Source organism: Thermobia domestica, chromosome 13, assembly GCF_964235325.1.
Source record: "Thermobia domestica chromosome 13, izTheDome1.hap1.1, whole genome shotgun sequence".
Classification (NCBI taxonomy): domain Eukaryota; kingdom Metazoa; phylum Arthropoda; class Insecta; order Zygentoma; family Lepismatidae; genus Thermobia; species Thermobia domestica.
The window spans coordinates 34,739,115-34,758,670 of NC_137466.1; the positions used below are offsets into that span (position 1 = coordinate 34,739,115).

The 19,556-nt window shown below is 34.7% G+C and overlaps 1 protein-coding gene across 1 annotated transcript; it reads left to right on the forward strand.

Moving 5' to 3' along the window:
• The first annotated feature begins 313 nt into the window (after positions 1–313).
• Positions 314–18,892, forward strand: LOC145668090 (uncharacterized). The gene is made up of 3 exons (XM_081735606.1): positions 314–385; positions 9,443–9,529; positions 18,042–18,892. The coding sequence occupies exons 1-3, from the start codon at positions 329–331 to the stop codon at positions 18,183–18,185; spliced, it is 288 nt and encodes a 95-aa protein (XP_081591732.1). The 5' UTR covers positions 314–328; the 3' UTR covers positions 18,186–18,892.
• The last annotated feature ends 664 nt before the right edge of the window (positions 18,893–19,556 follow it).

Below are 19,556 nucleotides of genomic sequence, written 5' to 3' on the forward strand. Positions count from 1 at the left end.
TGATTTGTTGTCATATTTCCCTTAATTTTCAAGAATGAAAATGACATTTTTTTTCGCATGTAACAATACTGATGGTAAACGTAACAATTTAGGATTGTCGTTTCCATGATAGCAAATTAAGTAAGACATTATAAGGTGCTTCTATATTTAGCACCGAAAATAATGTACCCGTGTATTAGAAGGATAAAATTGAAGATGTAACTCAGCACTTAGCAGAACAACAGTACTACTATATATGACTTGACACAAAATAACCAAATTTTAAGGGCAGTTTCCTGCCATCTCAACTCTTACATGCCTGAACAGAACAGCCACTCTTCACCTCCCAATGCGGTCGTGCAGCGAGTCAAAGTTCACATCTTTCAGGAAGAAGCTATGGCTCCTGGTAAGTCACAATATATACCTAGTTCATATTACCAATCACAATATTAAAAGCACAGAAATATAACTTTGTAGCAAGTTGAAAATTTCTAGTTTTATGCCTTGCGATTATGCCCTTTAGGCTAAAGGAAACGGGTGATTACTGAGAATGTAAGAAGAAACGGGAGAAACCCGAGAAAATTACGGACCACATACGTGGTCTGGGATCGAATGAGGGACTCCTCCATGGCTGCCCGCAGCGAGAGGCAAGCAGGGACAGTTGCCCTTCCCCTGAATTCTCAAAAGGTGACCAGTTCTTGGAATTAATGTCAAAGCATACTAATTTGCCCTCGCGTTCCATAGCACTTAATATATTTATATTAAACTAGCTGAAATACCCATTCTTCGCATGGGTCAAATAAAATATCTCTGTAAACAAACTGAACTACGAAAGAAAAAAATATCGATCATTTTCTACTACTTGTACATATCCCGGTAAACGTCCCCTGAGACCCCCTGGTTCGAATTAAAAAAAAAAATCCTCTGGCCCCCAACCGATAGGGGCTGTATTTGGAAGTCAACGCGTGTTGGAGTATCACCGTTTATCTCAACAACCTTCAAAGTTGTGGATTTGACATTAATGTCGGTCATTTAGGATTATTTTTACATGTCTCTGTATCCTTCACTCCGGTGACCCCCGGACGCCATTCGAATGGGCTGAATTTGGAAGTTAATGCGATCGGAGTTTCACCATTGATCTCGGCGACCGCGAAATCTATGAATTCGACACTAATATCTGTCATTTCCTACTACTTTTACATGTCCCGATAAACACCCCCTTGAGCCCCTCTGGTTCGAATTAAGAAAGAAAAAAAAAAAACTCCGTCTTGGTCTTGGGCCTGCACCAAAATATCCGTGACCAAACTCTCGGTCTCCTCATCTGGTCCCCAGGCCGCACACATCAGACAAGCACACAAACTAACTCTTTATTTTATTCATATTAGATACTATAATAGTCAGCTACTGTAGTTAATAAGGATATGTGATTAATAATTGTTTATATAATGTGTTATGTGTATCTGTGCATCATAGTTGGTGTATAGTCGCGGTTATGCTTGCGTGTCAGTAGTTTGACTTTCTCAGAATCGGTCTTTTGCCCTACCTTGGAAAAACTACTGCGGGCGTCCCTGGGCTCCATACCAGAGGTAAGCGCTCTGCGATATATTGAGCCACCCTAGGAAGTTTAATGTATATAAAAACAGTAGTGTATTTTCATATAACATACGGTTCTTAAAATGAAGTACATCCAAATTCGCATACTTATGCAAATAGTCCTACAGTAATGTACGTAAGAGTAAGGCGTTATTTATTTTACCTTAAATTATCTAAATACACGTTCCTTTCTAATCAAAGAAAAACAACGTACAGTCTTCGAAAAAAAAAAAAAAAGACTTCCTTTTTGAAAAGCATTTTACTCGCATTCTTGATCATTTCAAAGAATATATTATCGTTTAGGAATAGCAAACTCACATAAAAAGGATACTCCTTCAATGATTTAATTTCATTCAGTACACTATAAAGGTCTGTAAAAGTAACATAGATTGCTTCTTGTGTAGATTTGTGATTGTCATAGATTTTCAGCTTTTGTTTTCAAGAAATATTACATTTTCTACTTCTGTATGTGCACTTGTATAGTATCGAACGAGATCGAATTGGAGAAAACGGCACAGAAGCAATCCTTACATAATATTTTCAGTACATGGTTTCTGTTTCCACGCGGGGCAATGCGCGTGTAAAGATGGGCTGCCTGCCAGCCCATGGTATTTATAACTTTGAAAATAACAACGCCACAAATACCGTAACCATTCACTGTATTTCGTTTCACTCTTTTGCACATCGAAAACAACAAATAAATAAATACTCTTCATTACTATAACGGCCAAGATTCCAAAATTCTAAACATAGACCAAGTCTTGCCAGAAGTTGAAAGCATAAAACAATGTTTGAATTTCGGAATCAAAATAAAATTTACAATGCTTAAAATAGTAATAATATATCATTTTAATCAAAGCGTGTCTAAAAATATGAGAGAATGTTTATAACTTTTGCCCATACAGTACGAATGTAACCTCCTAAAGCCATGTTCGGAAGATGCGTTATGAAAGTACTTGATTTAAACAGTTAAAATGTAGAGAATTCGTGCGTGTATGTGTGTGTGTTTTTTTAAAGGGAACCTATAACCTTCATGCTAATGCAGGTGGATGGGGCTTTATGTTCTTGGTCTTGCAGTGTTGGCAAGTTGCCGTCGAAGTGCATTGGCGTAGAATCGCATTGAAAAACCTGAGTGGTTCGAGTACTTTTTCTTTTCTTTCCGCGACTTAGTCTTACCAAGTGATCGGTGCTACACGCGTAGAACATCGAAGACGTTTTCACTGCACCTTGAATGTGAGTTGTAAAAGTCATTTCTGTTTAAGATTTTTTTTTTTTAAAGAAAAAGGAATAAAGAAAAGAAAGAACGAAAATCCTGGATTTTGTGATTTTTCAGCTTAAAAGTATGTTTGCTTCCTTCTGGTTGATTATAAGATTAACAAAAACGGTTGTCACTGAGCAAGGAACGCACGATAATGGACCGGATCACTGTAAACAGCAAGTCTCATATAACCTAGCTGCTGACGAAGGACGTAAATATAAACAAATATTATATGTAGAATTTAGATTTCTTTCGAGATGACTTTCGGTCCACAGGATATCTTGAGATCTTGAGTTCAATAAAAAAAAAAAAAAAAAAATGTAAAGTGGTGAAAAAGTGGTATCATAATGTGTGAACACAATGCTTTCATCTTTCCCTGCGTATACATTAATAGGAGGTCAACCTTTGTAGAGCAACGAAGACTGTTTTGTTATATTTGTAATTTTTCACTATCATATGCTGTATTTGGATAGTTTATTTCATGCTAGAATGTGATATTTTCAAGGGGGATATACTTTTCATTTTTTCCTTTGTAAATAATCGTTATAATCAGTTTTGCAGAACTATTTAATGTATATAGATTCCGAAGTAGGAAAATGAGTGGAAATTGAAGGTAATCGACAATTTGAATTGGTGGGGGGAAAATAAATAATGTTAGGAAACTAATAGAAAAGATGAGGAGGAAAAAAAAGTACATGTACGAGGTGTGTTACGAAAGTAATGAGACCAACACTATGCACGAACAAAGCTGCTGCCTCCACCTTCATACGGGTTCGATCCCAGCTCGCGCCGTGTGAAATTTGGGGTGGACAAACACAGTGTGCATGGTTTTTTTCGGGGTTCTCCCATTTCCTCCCACTTTCTTCATTCCATTTCACTCATTTCTCATTATCACCGTCTCCTTTAGCCTAACCGGCATAAGCGTGGAACTAAAACTAAAGATTTCATTTCATTTTCCACCTTCATACTGCAGTTAACCCTTGCCGTTGACTCAGTACAAATTTGAAGTTGCTCCACTTGCTACACTATTATTGAGAGAGCAATAACGAAAGGAAGAGTTACATTTTACGCGTGAAAGTGACAAACTTATAGCAACTAGAGTGAAGTTTTGTTTGTGAGATGCGTTACGAAAACGGCCCGACATGAGCAACGTTGTCGCATCAAATTTTGTGTAAAGCCTGGCGAATCCGCTATGGAGAAGATTCCATGTCCAGTTTACAATTATTTTTAGAGTCGAGAACAAGTGGAAGACAAATCTCGTGCGGAAAGACCTTCAGCTTCTAAAACGGACGAAGTCTCTTGTGAGGTCAAATTGTCGATTGATGGTGAGAATGATCAATATGGAGTTAAATTTCAGCGTGTTAACCATCCATCAAATTTTTACACAGGATTTGGATATTAGACAAATGTGCACCAAGGTGCGTCATCAATAGTCTTTGTCAATAAATTTGTGGCAGAAAAAAAAAAACATCCTGTGATTCCATGTTGGTACTTGGGATAATATCCAGAAGAGCTCAACGAATGAGCTGAAAGGTATTCCACCAGAAGCCATGCATCACTGCTACGAAGAATGGAAACAGCGCCTCCATTGCTATGTAGCTGCCGCAGGGAACTATTTTGAAGGAGATAATGCTGATTTGTAAAAATAATAAAATTATCGTTAATAGAAAATGTCTCATTAGTTGTTTTACACACCTCGCATAAAGAAGGAATTACTATGTTATAGAGTAGAAAGGTTGGGACATTTGCTAACAAGGAACTATATCATAAGGGACGTTTTAAGGGGATGGTGGTAGGAAAGAGGGGAAGGGGCGAAGGGGACTACAATTAATGGACGATATAAAAACAGAGAAATCGTACGTGAAGACGAAGAGGTTAGCAAAAGACCGTGGAGCACGGAAAGTTCTCAGCTGTAGCAAGTGACCTGCCAATAATGGCAGAATAACTATGATAATGATGAAGAGTAGAAAGGCGGATTATAGGAATTTAATTTTGCGTTCTAAGGATTAAACCATTGAAGAGTGTCCGTCTTGTGTAAATATAACTGGCCACAAAATTTTCTGTAAAAGTTTCTTGCTTTTGGTTTGATCTGTAATAATTATCTTAACCAGTCGAAGTAAATGCATGTTGAATTCTAATTTCGGATAAGAATGCAGATCTTTCAAAGAGGGACACAAATGTATAGCAATATGTTAAAATGGTTTTAAAAATCTAAAAGAATGAGATAGAAAATACAGAAATAAAATTGAAATGTCGTTTCTCAATTAGTAATATTATTAATGTTGATTAGTTAGTCCAGAATACTTATATCCTTCATAATTTTGTTGTAAGCCTCTTCATGTTAGCAGAAGATATAAAAACAATGTCAACCAAAGTAAGTATCTTTTAGGTAGCCAGTATAATAGAAAATAATGACTTAGCAATTTGATGTATTTCAAATTTATCGTTGAAAGGACATAGCTTTTTGTATATATTTCCCCAGTCCACTCCCTGAAATTATCACTGTCTGTAGAAGTAATGCAGATTGAGCACGAAGTTAAAAGTATGCATTTCACATACAAGTATTAGGTCAGAGTTGCAAAATAAAACCTTCCGGAGGCAGTGTTGCCTAATATTTCGTGCTTATTCGAGTTTCCGCGTTGTTGTTTACTTTTCTGTGCATTCAGTCGAAAGCAGCGACAGATGCATTTGCAAAGATGAAGGAAGGAGTTATCCGAATAAATAAATAAAAAAAAGGGGCAAACACTTAAATGATATTGCGTACGTCATGTTCAGTAGCCTTTGAAATGAAATGTCTATATAACTGCTAAAATTTAAACTCATTAGAAGAGGATCTGCTCGATGGAAGCTTTAAGTTTGCTACTTTGTTTTTATTTGTCTTCAAGTTGCTGATTGCCTTTCTAAAAGGCGAACTAAAGTAATTCATGGCACGGAAGCAACCAGAAAAAGAAAAGTTAACCGTATCATGAACATTGATTCAAGTTCAGATTAAATTAAAGATTTTCATCATGTTATTTCTCACAGTCAAGCGGAAAGGGAAACGAAAAAATTAATGAATGTATGAAAGAGAGTCGGAAGCGAAAACAAATGGGATAACATTTAGAAAATTAACATTATCCTAAGGATTTGAACAATGGTTTAAAGAGTGACTAACACGTGAAGTAAAGAGTGACTAACACGTAAAGAGTGACTAACACGTAAAGAGTGACTAACACTAACACGCTACATGAAGGCGGAACAGTACAGTAAAAGCCACTATAACAGTATTTTTCTATTTTTTTTTTTCTTTCTTCGGAGTAGGTCCAAAAGTAGAGAGAGATCAAATCTGTCACGTGTACACATAGACTAGGAAATTCCGAAACTCCGTTAGTTTTGCGACAGATTGCTTCCTTTTGGAACAGTTTTGAATGGCGCTGACATTTTTACACTATCGCTCCACGCTTATGTAGCTTTTTAACTTGCTGCTGCCACCTGTCGTTTACGTCAGATCATGCCTATCGGCGTTGCCGACTTTTAAGAACAATCACGCACTGCTTCTCAGTTGTAATACATGTTTTGTAATCTTATCATTTTTTTTTTCTGTTAGAGTAAATTTCATGCACTTCCACACAAACTACAATTCTGACATTTTGTGCACATACGTAAATTCGATGACTGCAATTTTTCGCGGTAGTTTTATCATTTTACCACAGTAGTAATAACGTTAATTATTTTGAAATAGAGCGCGTGCTGCGCGTACGCCCAAAATCGTCACTAAAGTTCGTTGGTTTGGAGACAACTAGACGTTTTTATTGATTTTATATCAACACATTGGAGCAGTGCGTGATTGTTTCTAATAAGAGGAAAGAGATTATTGTGTTCTACAGTACAATTTAAAATATTCAATGAAAAATAAGAACCTTAAAAAATATAATCATCAGAAACTTTTATAAACAATGCTTTTATAAAATGCACTAAGAAAATATACTAAAGAGGAAAAAATCATTTTCTTGATGGGGTAAAAATAAATAGAACTAAGACTTAAAGCATTGCGCACGAGCGAATCTCTTTTCTAATGCTTACGGAATGACCTTAGGGAGAGCGCCCAGTGTTTTTAAGTCGTAATATCATCTCTTCATTGCACTCTTTTTTTTTTTTTTTTTAAAAAAAAAAAAATCTTTTAGTGTTATTTACGAAAGCGTTACTTATATCCGAAGCATCGAGATGTTAGAGAAAGGTAATCGACCATGGTACTTTCAGTCGAGTAGATCGCAGTACCTTCTTAATGCTTTTATAGCGTTTTGAGCACCGGTAAGTACGCCAGAAATTTTTACTTGGGGAGGAGGTGTTCAAAATAAAAGGGAGGTGCTCTCAGAATAGTGATATACATTTTTAAACAAATTCAAAAAAAAAAAAAAAAAAAGTATATTTTGTTAAGCAACTATTAGCTAGAATAGCTGGTTCCACGTTGTCCCCTCCGTCGCAGCTTTCATTTATGGAGCTCAATCTGCTAAAAGAAAAAAGAAACACTTTGTAATAGATTAATTTCTGTACATTGGACCATTAACATAAAATTTTACATTAACACGAATAGGAAACTAAGTTCCAAGCGTTCGTATTAATACAAAGACAAAACCAAGTCCAAAAAATTAAGCTAGCGACAAATGCGTACCTGTATAACACTAGACTCAGTCTAAAATATATATATGTCTTACCTTGATCGCTCTCTTCGTTTTTACAAATGTTTTGACTACACCCTTCTAACTTTCGTCCTACCACTTGCAGAGTAGCACTTATCAAGTGAATCTGGTATAGGCTTATTACTATATTGTCACATTTTTCCTTATTGAGGACGGGGTAGGTAAACGACCGCTCAAGACGTTGCCAATTTCAGTCATCTGCATCTGTTCATCAATCTCTTTTCTCGGAAACGACCGCGGAGCCCAGGGAATCTGTTTTGTCAATTGTTTTGATCGAAACACCGTTCGAAACAATGAGGTCATGTGGTTCTCGAAGCCGTACATGAGAACAAGATCGCTTTGTATTTTGAAGCGAAATAAATAAGAATATTGCCTTCTTTCCTAAACGCTAAACCTTTTTAACTTGATGTAATAAATAACTTATATGATACTGATTAATACAATTGGATTTGGGGAATATTCCTTTTCCATCCAGGGGTGTGTGTAAAGATTTTTTTGGGGGGGGTGTAGATTACTCCCTGTTGAGCACATGAACTGTGATGAAAGCAAAACCACATGGTCCTATGGTAACAGCACGAGGAACCTGCTCACCATTTTCGACGAACGTGAGGGCGCTATCTTCATGATGAGTGATGCACGTGTTCATCTTAATGATTCAGAAACAAGTCGAAGTTCCGGGTGTGGAAATTACCAAATCCCTGTGAAGTGCGTGAACGACTCTTCCACAACCTGAAAATGAATGGTGTGCAATTGATGCTTGTGGTGTAATTGTTCCGTAGGACCAGGTGCTTAATTTCCATTGTAATGGAATGTAATGGAAGTTACAGGTATTAACACGCTGTAACTCACCTCATGATAGTTTTGCAACTTGGAATGATCCTATGATGCCCAGTATTTTCGACAGCGCGGAAAGAGCGTTTTTCAATCAATGTTCTAATATTCAGGCGCCATGACTGCAACTGATATTCATGGATCATCATGTTGAACCGAGCCGAAAGTTGCATGGTCAAATAAGTTAAGTGCCCTTCTACCTACTTCTCACTTCATTTCCTTATTTCGAATTATCTATTTGAAAATAATCCATTTCCCGAGACGCGCTCTCTCTAATATGTAAAATTTAATTTTAGCACAAAATTTTATTTAGATTAGTTTTCACAAAGGTACTCACACAAATCTGAAATTTTCTGTCTCTGAACGTGCGAAGATAAAAGACTATGATATTGCACAATACGGGACATGCAGGTATTTCGATCAAAATTATATGATTTAAGGACATAATCATATTTCATTATATGATTTAAGGACATATTCTCAAAATATGAGACATAGTTATGGGTAGTCGCTTTAGATCATCAGATGAGGACAATAAATAAATAAATAAATAAATAAAATAAGTAAATAAATATTAGGGAAAGTTCTGGGAAAGAAATTTCAAGTGATTTGAAATTTTCATTCCAGAGAGTGATAATGAAAAAGTCTACCAGATACACTCTCTGATATATTCATATGTTGCACATTTCATTTTTTAAGAAAAATTATGTAAAATTATCCAAAAACGGAAGGAAGAGTTAAATTTCCCGCGTGAAAGTGAAATACGCTAAAGATAGGGCATGAAGTGTAAATTTGCATAATTTTTTTTCCACTTCTAACAGTTCTATATGTAAATAATGTGTATATATACATAATATCTCTGTTTTTACGGAAGAAACCGTTAACGTTATATAATTATTTATTATAATCAGACATTCGAGTATTGTTTGTTTGAGAGCATAAGAAACTGGAAGTAATTGAAGCTTTTTTTTTTTTTTTTTTTTTTGTTTGTTTGTTTCAGAGATCATGAAATGAATGTCGTGCATATATTTTACGATACATATTAAGCAGTTACTTTAATATGAGTTTCATATACTTACAATTATTATTTTTTATTTTACAGGTGGAGACAAGAACCGCAATCAGAAGCTTAATGGCTGTACATCTAAGTCGTGCAGTTCTTTCCCCCTTCAGGCTGACTCTAACACAGGTAATTATCACTTAACAATTGTTTTTTTAATTATATTCGTCTGTAATTACTGTCGTGCTGCCGTGTATGTGAAGTGTTTTGGAAGCAAATTCTATACTTAATTTACAAATGAGTTCTATATTTTAATAGTCCAAAAACGATTTGTATCAAAATATTGTGCAGATACATTTTCTTTGTCCTTCATATGAAGTGCAGGGTATGTTAAACGAAAGACTAAGAAATAACAAGTTTCATTTCACATTGTGATACTCTGGTAGTTTATCAAACTTACCTTACCAATTGGCGCTACAGCTCTTTGTGAGCTTTGGCCTCCGCAACAATGTGCTTCTGTGCTTTTCTATCCTTGGCGATCTCCCATCATCTTTTCACTTTTAGTCGTTTTAAAGTCTTCTCTTACGTCGTCTATCCACCTTGTTACTGGTTTTCCTTTCCTTCTTAAGAAATATATTTATTCTTTCATTATTTTTCTTTATATTCTTGATTCTGGCGTTCTCTGTACATGGCCTAGCTGTCTTATTCTTTGATATTTAATAAATTTTACAATTCCTTCGTTTTTCAATATACTGCTTATTTCTTCATTGCTCCTTATTCTCCATATATCGTCTTCTGTCACTGGACAATATATTTCGAATCTTTATAGAGCTTCTTCTGCCTTATTCATGACAAATATTTCTGCTCCGTACGTAATCATTGGCCTGATTAATGTTTTGTAGATAATAACCTTAGTTTTCCTGTTTGAGTTTACTTTTGATTAGTTGCATGTTTGTGTAGTAAGGCTTGTTTCCCATGTTTATTCTTTCTCTTATTCCTTTTTGCTTTGTTCGTTAATTAAAATACCCAAATATTTAAACAAGCTCACTCGTCCAAATTCTTTTCCATATATGATTATGCTTTTTCCTTTAAATTTCTCTGATTTTCTAGTGACAATCATGTATTTTGTTTTGTTAACGTTTGTTTCTAATCCAAGTTTATTTGGTTCTTCTAATCTGTGATACTATCAAACCATGTGAATTAAATACTGACACCGGACTTTCAGTTGCTATAAAGGTGTAGTATCAGAGATAGAACCTGCTTTTGGGACGTTTGAGTCCGTATCAAAAACAGTTTTACGCTGTCTTCATTCATTCCTATCTATTATTACCATATAGTTAGGAATAAATGAATACTGAAACCAAACATTATACTAGATTTATATTGCTTCGTGTTTCAGTGGAAGAGCTGAAATGAATTGTATTCTTGGATCATGAATTCATACTTAAAAACTGTTTGTTGCCTACTGTTACCATTTTTGCTTTATAGAAATAAATATTGAAATCGGAAGTGGTAGAAATCTACTAGTACTACTACTTACGATTCAGTAGATCAGTAAAGTCGGAGTTAAAACCTACTCTGGCGGCGTTGAATCTGTATATAAAAAAAAAAAATACTACTTTTCTGTTACCCTTTTTTACACTATGTAATCAGTCGTGAAACGCGAAGTCATAGATTTTCACTACTTCTGGTTTGAATAGTGATAAAAGTCCAGATGGAACTTGATTTTTTGAGATTATGAATTCCTATTTAAACAAACAAACAAACAAAAAAGTCCTTTCTCGATGTCCTACTATTTTTGCTCGTTGAAGATCAACATTAAAACTGGAAGTGGTAAAATTTCTACTACTTCCAGTGTCTGTAAAGTAAGGACGAAGATGCAATCTGTTCTTGAGATGCTGGATCGAATAAATTAAAAAAAAAAAGTTTCTCGCAATCTGTTTCCATCTTTGCTGATACTGTTAACAGATAGACGGATATAGTTGTTGTTAGAATTCACGTACTTGTCGATAGGTTAGATCGGAAGAGTGTAAAAGGTTTGTTTCATGTAGCCTCACTACTGAAAGAAACGCTAAACTCAAAAGGAACTCAACTCGGAAGTCTCGAAAATGAAATATAATGTAAGGTTTGTGGATGGATGAAGGACTAAAATGGATGGATGATAAATATAAGTGAATGATAATGAAAGAAGGACTCGTGAGAACTCGAGAAATCTCATTGGCATGATGATGTTTAGTAAAGCTCACATGGTGTGAAATCAAACGGGAATCCTTTGCGCTAGAGGTGAGTGCTACTTTCGATGAGGAGAATATTTAATAAACAGTGACAGTATTTTATGTGATCTTTTTTTATTGTGCAGGCTTTGCTTTACTAGACTTAAATCCGATTAAACCTACTCACTGAGCAAAATAATACGTTTATTGTAAAAATTATTAACGTGTAACAGTTCCACCAATTATCCACTTGGCTTCATCAGACACTATAAATACAGAGGTAATGACAGATTTTATATATAAGACACAGCAAAACAGTTCCTAAATGCTGATTGTCTATTACAGGCAACTTCAACCAGTCCCGTTCAATCACAAAGGGGTTTAGCGAATTTTGTTTGTTTTATATTCTGGTTTTGTGATTGAAGGGGATTGGCTGAAGTTATCTGTGGTAGCCAATGAGCATTTAGGAATTGTTTCGCAGTCTCTTATACATAAAATCTGTCATTACTTGTGTATATATAGTGTCTGATGAAACCAAGTGAATAGTTGGCGAAACTGTTACACGTTAATAATTTTTACAATAAACGTATTGTTTTGCTTAGCGAATAGTTTAAATAGGATTTAAGATAATTTTTTTCAGGTGAGTTAATAGTTTGTTGTACTTTTCTAAATTTTTTTTTTCTTTTTGTTTTTAAAGACAGTTACGAGTAAAATTACACGTATAAGTGTATACTCATATTGAGATAAATTCTTCCGACTCGGCTGGAAGATTTTGATACAACTATTTTTTTTAAATAGAGAAACAGTAAACCTTTTGTTGACCGAATTCTTTCCTTTTTCAAATTTGTGATTTAAAGAAGTTATTTGATATATGACAATATTTTTACATTCCTATACAAGTAAAGAAATTTTTAAAAAATGTAAGCTTTTTCGCCGACGTTCATCAGATAGACAGTATTGTTGTAGGAGAAAAGAAATACCAAAGAGAAGATAAATCCAGGACTCATAGTGGTCTGGTCATTTGTAAATAGTTGAAAATGACCAAAATCTCATCATGCCCCATTTTTCCTTTGTCAATTTCTCCATTACCTCTCTGTTGATTTGTTTTATCTTTCCTTCTTTACTTCTTCTTTTTGAGCTTCCTCCTTTCATAGCTTTTCTAAGTATGCTTTGTAGTTACGGTAAGCAGACTTAGCTGATGTAAGAAGCTTCTAAGTAAGTGGAACCAGTTCTGGCCTATTTCCGAATTTTTTCATCCCAGACATTATATTTAACTTAACATTGAGAGTTCTCAAAGCCATGAAATATTCAAATTCATCACATACTCTTAAGAAGAACATACAAGAAGCATAACACAAGACGAACATGATGAACCACACAAACACACACACACAACGTTGAGCGGAGCGTTAACTATTACGAGAGAAAACTAAGACTACTATGATAGAAGAAAGAATAGACGCAGAAGGGTTCTCAACCCCACCTTGAGAGCTTAAGCATCCACCAACCATCCACTGTGCTTTAGAAAGAATAAAAGCTGAAGTGAGAATAAAGCTGACTGTTTCACATGTGGCAGCGAGTACTGGATCTTTCAGAAGAGTAATGAGTAATAAGTTTCTGCCTTTTTCCATTTATTTGTATATTTTTCTTAGAAAACTGCAAATGCAAAACATAAATCACACGAAAAAGTCACTTTACCTCTCGAAAAAGTAACTTTTAATGACAAATTTGAAAAAACTAACTTTTAGTGACAAGTAACTTTTAGTTATAAAAAGAAAGTGACTCGCTATCAACCCTGTAAATCTGACGTTGACAACTCATTTCTTTATTTTTTTTCTTCCGTTTTTTCCTTTCCTGTATGATAAAGCATCCACGAAAAAACACATTTTTTTCTTGAGTTTCGCGGTAGTGCATTAAATTTATATCTGGTAAGTAATTTGCGATGTGAACGATTGAATCACCCACAAAACATTCATTTTGTTATTTCACCTGTTGGGTATTTCAAAATGGACCTTGATTCAAGATTTCATCGCGTAGAACTACTCGACAACGTAACATATACCAAAAATTTTGGAATAATATTCTTAGTTAGGGTGATACAAAGCCTGAAACATTGCGCTGTTTACATCACAGAAAGAGAAAGTATCGTTTCGGTATGATTACATATCGTGTCCCCTTACTATAGTCGAATTGAAGGTTTCAGAAATGCTTTTCTATTGTAATTCTTGCTAAAAGCTACAAATGAGTTTAATTAAATAAAGGAAAGTGACAAAATAAGTAAAAGCTTACTGTATATAGAAATGACGTGTTAACAAGACGTTATTCGCTTATACTTAATCTTACTTGATCTGTAATGCTCTGTCATTACAAAACTTTACCAACTGGATTAGATAAAAAAACGTTAGAAATCTTGAGTTCTATATCAATTAATATTAAAAGTAAATCACTTGCAAATTGAGAAAATTCAGGCCACCATATTACACTGCGGATATTAATACAGCTTTTCTTTATTTTCGAAACACAGCTTCTAGTGCCTTTAAGTTCCAGTATTAATTGACACCTATACACTTTTCCCACACTTAATCCTACACACTGATAATGTGTCGGCATATATTTTATAAATGTATTAAATCTTCATGTTGTTATTATACTGTGGCTACACACAGCTCTTCCTGCACCAGAAAAGCTCTTAATTCTCGTATAAAAGAAAAACATGTCATCCTGTAAGTAACTTCAAAATATTTAAAGAGTTGCGGGTTACATACACATCTAGCCAAAAGCATTTAGATATTCTTCTTAATCCTTATCTTAAATGCAGGATGCCTGTCTCTCAATCACACCGATTCTCAGTAGTTTACAGTCAGACTAATAATTGTCGCTAGCTGCGCTATCCCCTACCTGACACCAAGATATCGCTGTATGCAGCCAATTTGCAGACGCACCGAAAGCTTGGGGAAGCATCTAGTGTCTTATTAAAAAAAAAAAAAAAAAAAAAAAAAAAAAAAAACCTATCCTACTCCGGCCTTTACATTGTTTCTACTATTGACGACTGGTCTATATTAGCTATTGGTCACCACACACTATTGCTACAACTACAGTTTTCTTTGTTCGGAATATTCGTATCTTAATGTCATATGAATTCGTATTATATTAGCGTCGTTTTACTATGCTTGCACAGCGGAGATGATTTTGTGACTATCGCGGTGGGTTAAAATGGGACAAAGCGATCACGAACTTAAGCAGCTTCGTAGCGCAGATGATCAAGCTGCTGAAAAGGCATAAAAACAAGAGAAATAGCAGAAATTCAAAGTGTACTAAATGTGTTATTTTGAAACTTCAACTTTTTCTTACGAACAACCTCACACGAAATCATGCATTGAGCGTACGGACATATTTATATTTTTCTCTCATCAGTTCTGAGTGTGAATATTACTTGTGTAATAGGTACACTTATGAAATATTACAATATGAAAATGTTGTTTTTCGGATGTTTTTTCAGGTCAACAAGAAAAAAATATATAAAAGCAAACGTTTCAAGAGTTGAGCTCGTTGTTTTAAGTTTCGGTAGTGTAGATTAGTTTCCCGTATATCCCTTCAATCACTAGAACAGAATGTTGAGTATATGAGCATCATGACATTCGGTAGGTCAGTAGAAGAGTGCTCACCCCCGGTGCAGGGATTACCTGGTTCGGCCTCAGATCTTGTCCATGGCTGTTGTCGGGGTTCTCCCGTTTCCTCCCACATGATCCATCAATTTAATTTTTTTCATAATCATTCACTTTGATTAATCATCCATCTCCCATAACCTACAGGGCATATAATCCTTTGACAGAAAACTAATTTCAACAGTTAATTAATATTGCGCACTATAGGTTTTTTGTGAAATCATCTGCCACCGGAACTTCACCATATACATTACCGAACAGCTATTTCAAAATTTTCTTGTGGACAGTGTAGCCAAATAGAACACTGGTTCCCAGTTAAATTATTATATGTTAACCGTAGTTTGTAATTCTTAAATGTTTGTATATAACTAAAACTGTAATAAAGTTTCTGCTAGTCTTTTAAGTTTATTAATAAAATTGATGATTATAATATTCCAGTTTTTATCCAAATTTCCCTTTTCAGTGTTAAGTGACGGATTTCTTGTTCTGACGTAATACTTTCAAATACGTTTCTTTCGACATTATTAGAATTTCCACATTATGAACTGAGTGTATGTTTAAGGGCTTGTAGATACTTCTTTATCATCATAGGACTCCCGTATGTATTGTTTCAGTCTTATGCTTTTTTTTTTATCCCAATATAGGTGACATTACATGAACAAGAAACCTGATTCCAGCTCGCGCCAAGTGAGCTTTGTGGTGGACAAACACCGTGTGCGTGGGTTTTCTCGGGAATCTTGCGTTTCCTCCCACTTTCTTCATTCCACCATTTCATTCATTTCTCACCATTACCGTCTCCTTTAGTCTAGCCGGCACCGTTATTGTGGGACGTAAAACTTAAAGATTAACAAGAAACCTGGTAAATGTTCCTAACTTTTTTTTTTTTTTTTTGTCTACAAAACAACTTTTATAATGACCTTTTTTAGACTTAACTTCAGTGTTGCTTTCTCGTATTTTCCTTACGTTGTTAATAATAGTTTTAAGGTTGAAACCGAATCGTTCTCTCCAGTCAGAGCATATCAATTAAAATTAGTTTCAGTGGATATAGTTGATATGTTTACTTCCATACCAATTAATTTAATCATTGTTTGCGCTTAAAAAAAAAAAAGTTAGATGTAATCTTTAAGGTTGTTGAGCTTATAACTTTATTGCGCAATATTCATTATTATACAAGTGTTGAGATAAAAAGAGTGCCTGAATGAAGCCCTTAAATATAAGTGGAAGGAACATTATTTGGGGAGTATTCTGTTAATTAGCTTTAAAGTATTTTTTTTAGCATAATAATTATAATAAAGTTATTGGAAATGTACATTGTATTTTAAACGTTTCTCGTAGTGATGCTTGTCTTCACAGTTGTCCTGATCTTTGGACAGTGGTAATAAATTGCTTTAATCGAAAAGGCGTAAGTGGAATGGAGATGGAAGCATAGAATGATTATTATTTTTAAAGAGCACTGTGTTGCTGCTCAGGTGGCTGTATCAGATACCTGTGCCCTATTTTATTCCGTATTCAGGTGTTGAATGAGGAAGGGGGGCCAAGCTAACTTTCAAATATAAGGAATAATAATAATAATACAGAGCAACAAACAACTTATTTATTGGGTTTCCATCATGGTTACATCTGAAGAAAACATATTGGTAGATGTCTGGCAAATAAATGCGTAATTTAATTATTAATTATACGATTTTTTTTTTTTTTTTTTTTTTTTTTTTAAATTTCTTGGAATTGTTGTGACGCTTAATAGCACAGGGTTCATAAAACTAATACTTTGGCGTACAAAAAGTCATGGCATTCTTGTTCAAGGACAGTAAACGCTGACTGGTATGATTGCACCTTTACGAGTATGAATGTGTTATTTAAGTACTGATTCTGAACTTACGGAAGACGCGGTTAGTTCTCAGAGAGAAGTTAACACATTTTCTTTTTGTGAAAAGATTGTTAAAGCTTCTGAAATCGTTCAGTTGTTACAAGGAGTGTATTAGTGTAAAGCTGGTGGGAATTGAACGTATTATGGTATTTTGGATTAAACGATTCAACCGTAGGTCCTTGTTCATTGATGTTGGTTGAAAAGGGGCGCCAAACTTCAGCAAACAAATCTCCTCTAGAACATTATTCTAGGATTGGAGTGAAATAACCTTGCTGGATTACTTTCACATCCATCATGTTCACCTGTTGTACTTCCCAGCGATTTAATCTCTTGAAAAGAAACTTCTGCGCTGTGTGCGATTTTAGTCCTGAAAACTTCTTCAAAGATGGCGTGAAAGATTTAGTTTCGAGTTGGTAGTTAAACGGAAGATACACTGAAAAATTAGAATGTAATTCAGACTGAAAGTAATTAAATTATACTTTCGCCACTGTTATTCCCGGGCTGACCCAACCCGTGTCTTTACTCTTGGTGACCTGAAAGCATGTGTGTGAATGTTAAGTTGCATTTTAGCGCATATCTTAGAACTTCCCCAATCAGTTACAGCTGTATGGTTTTTGCGTTTGTCGTGACGTGGCAACAGCTATATGCTTTCAAGGATATAGGTTATTACCAGGCAATAAGCACGCTCTCTTCTGCTTTAGACAGCAGGACGGTTCATACAGGTACACGACTTTAAAAAAGAAGAAAAGTCCCAGAACTTGAGGAACATCTAGTTATTGCGTTGACTTTTTTTTTTTTTTTCTGTTCAGTTTCTCAACTGAATCAATGGTGTATAGACAAATTAAAAAAAAATCATGTTAAGACTATTTAAAAAAAATGTTATTTGTTATTTATTAAACCATTGTACCATTGTATTGCATATTGTAATGATAGAATATTTATTATTTATTTTGCAGGCTGTTTCAACCGGTGGTACTCAGCTAGACAGATTAGTGCTTCCTTCAGCTCTTTTCTTAGCTGGAGTTGGTTTAGGGTTGTCATCGTTTAGCCTGAAACAAATGCTGGAATCTGCAGCCAGAAGACGCCAGCGCAGTTACTGAACTTCTTCTTTTGTGGCTGTGTTGGGAGGAATAATATGGTGCTACTGTACAAGACTTGTGAAAACCAATAGGGCGAATTTAGATCAACCCACTCATTCTAAACATATGTAAATATCACTTGCTCTTATTAGTCGTCATCCGAAGTATGCTGTAAACGTCGTGATTTGAGTAGGTTATCTTCGATTTTTTAAGCTGGTACCAGTAATCTAATGAAAGGCAAGTTCTTTACTAGTTCTCATAGACAAATCCTTTGTTTTAACTTGTGGGAAGAACGAGGAAGTTTGCGTGAAATTACGTAAGGTTCTTGCATGCGTCTACAAAAACAAGTAGAATTTCTCTGTGTCCAGCTAGTCATTTTGAGATCTAAATCTAGTATGCAGCTAGCTCTTCATTCGTTTTATTTATGTTAAATGTGAAGAAGCAACGATAACCTATATAGGAATGAAAGACGGAGGAGATTGTCAGAAAACTTCGTGGTTAATAGTTCATATAGAGAAACTGTTGGAAGTGGCAGAGTTATTGTATTATCTGTTACAAAAAATCACATCTATTAAAATTATATTTCATATTCACTACACAGTTTCAATTTCGTCTTCACTTTGTGTTGCTACAGATCTAGCACTGTATTAAGTATTGTATTCAACCATTCTACAGAAAGTTTCGATTTGTAAAATGGATTTGCAATATAGTATTTTCTTTTTGTTAAAGTGTCTCTTTTATTTTCTCTCCCTTGACATAAGTGATTCAGCATGGTAGGTTTTCGCAGCATTCGTGAAGTTATTTTCACTGAGCGCTGCGCAGAAGTACTCAAATGACTGTAGATGTTAACAATTTTAAACGTTGCTAATAGAGCGTACGTATAACACTTTCAAAGAGTACAGACTGAATTGTAGTTATTATTATTATTATTATTATTATTATTATTATTATTATTATTATTATTATTATTATTATTATTATTATTATTTTCTTGCAGACTTAAAGATATCACATAAAAAGAAAAAATAAAAAAGGTAAAATTGAGAACTATCATGCATTGCTGACTGCTCAGGTAATAACCCTTAGTGTCGTGTGTTGCTTTGTTTCAATATAAAAATACAATTTTTTTCACTATAAGTGGAAAAATTAAAGGAATATGTAGAACAGTCAACCAGTAAATGGGCTGAAGTAGATCGCAGCACAGGCCATTACACGAAGTGGACAGTGATTGGGTAATATGTATGTCATAGCTTTATCATACGTTCAGTTTTGTGTGCTTTAAAATTAATATTTAATAGTGTCAAACATTTAGCAACTTTCTTTTTTTTAAATTTTTATTATTTTTTTATTATAGAAAACAGTTGTAGTCTGAGGACATAATGCGGCCAACAA

Excerpts from the sequence above, each read along its gene's own strand:
- LOC145668090 (XM_081735606.1), top strand. The coding sequence starts at position 329 with ATGCGGTCGTGCAGCGAGTCAAAGTTCACATCTTTCAGGAAGAAGCTA. Across the intron at positions 386-9,442 it reads GGAAGAAGCTATGGCTCCTG|GTGGAGACAAGAACCGCAAT; the intron begins GTAAGTCACAAT and ends TTTATTTTACAG. Across the intron at positions 9,530-18,041 it reads TCAGGCTGACTCTAACACAG|GCTGTTTCAACCGGTGGTAC; the intron begins GTAATTATCACT and ends TTTATTTTGCAG.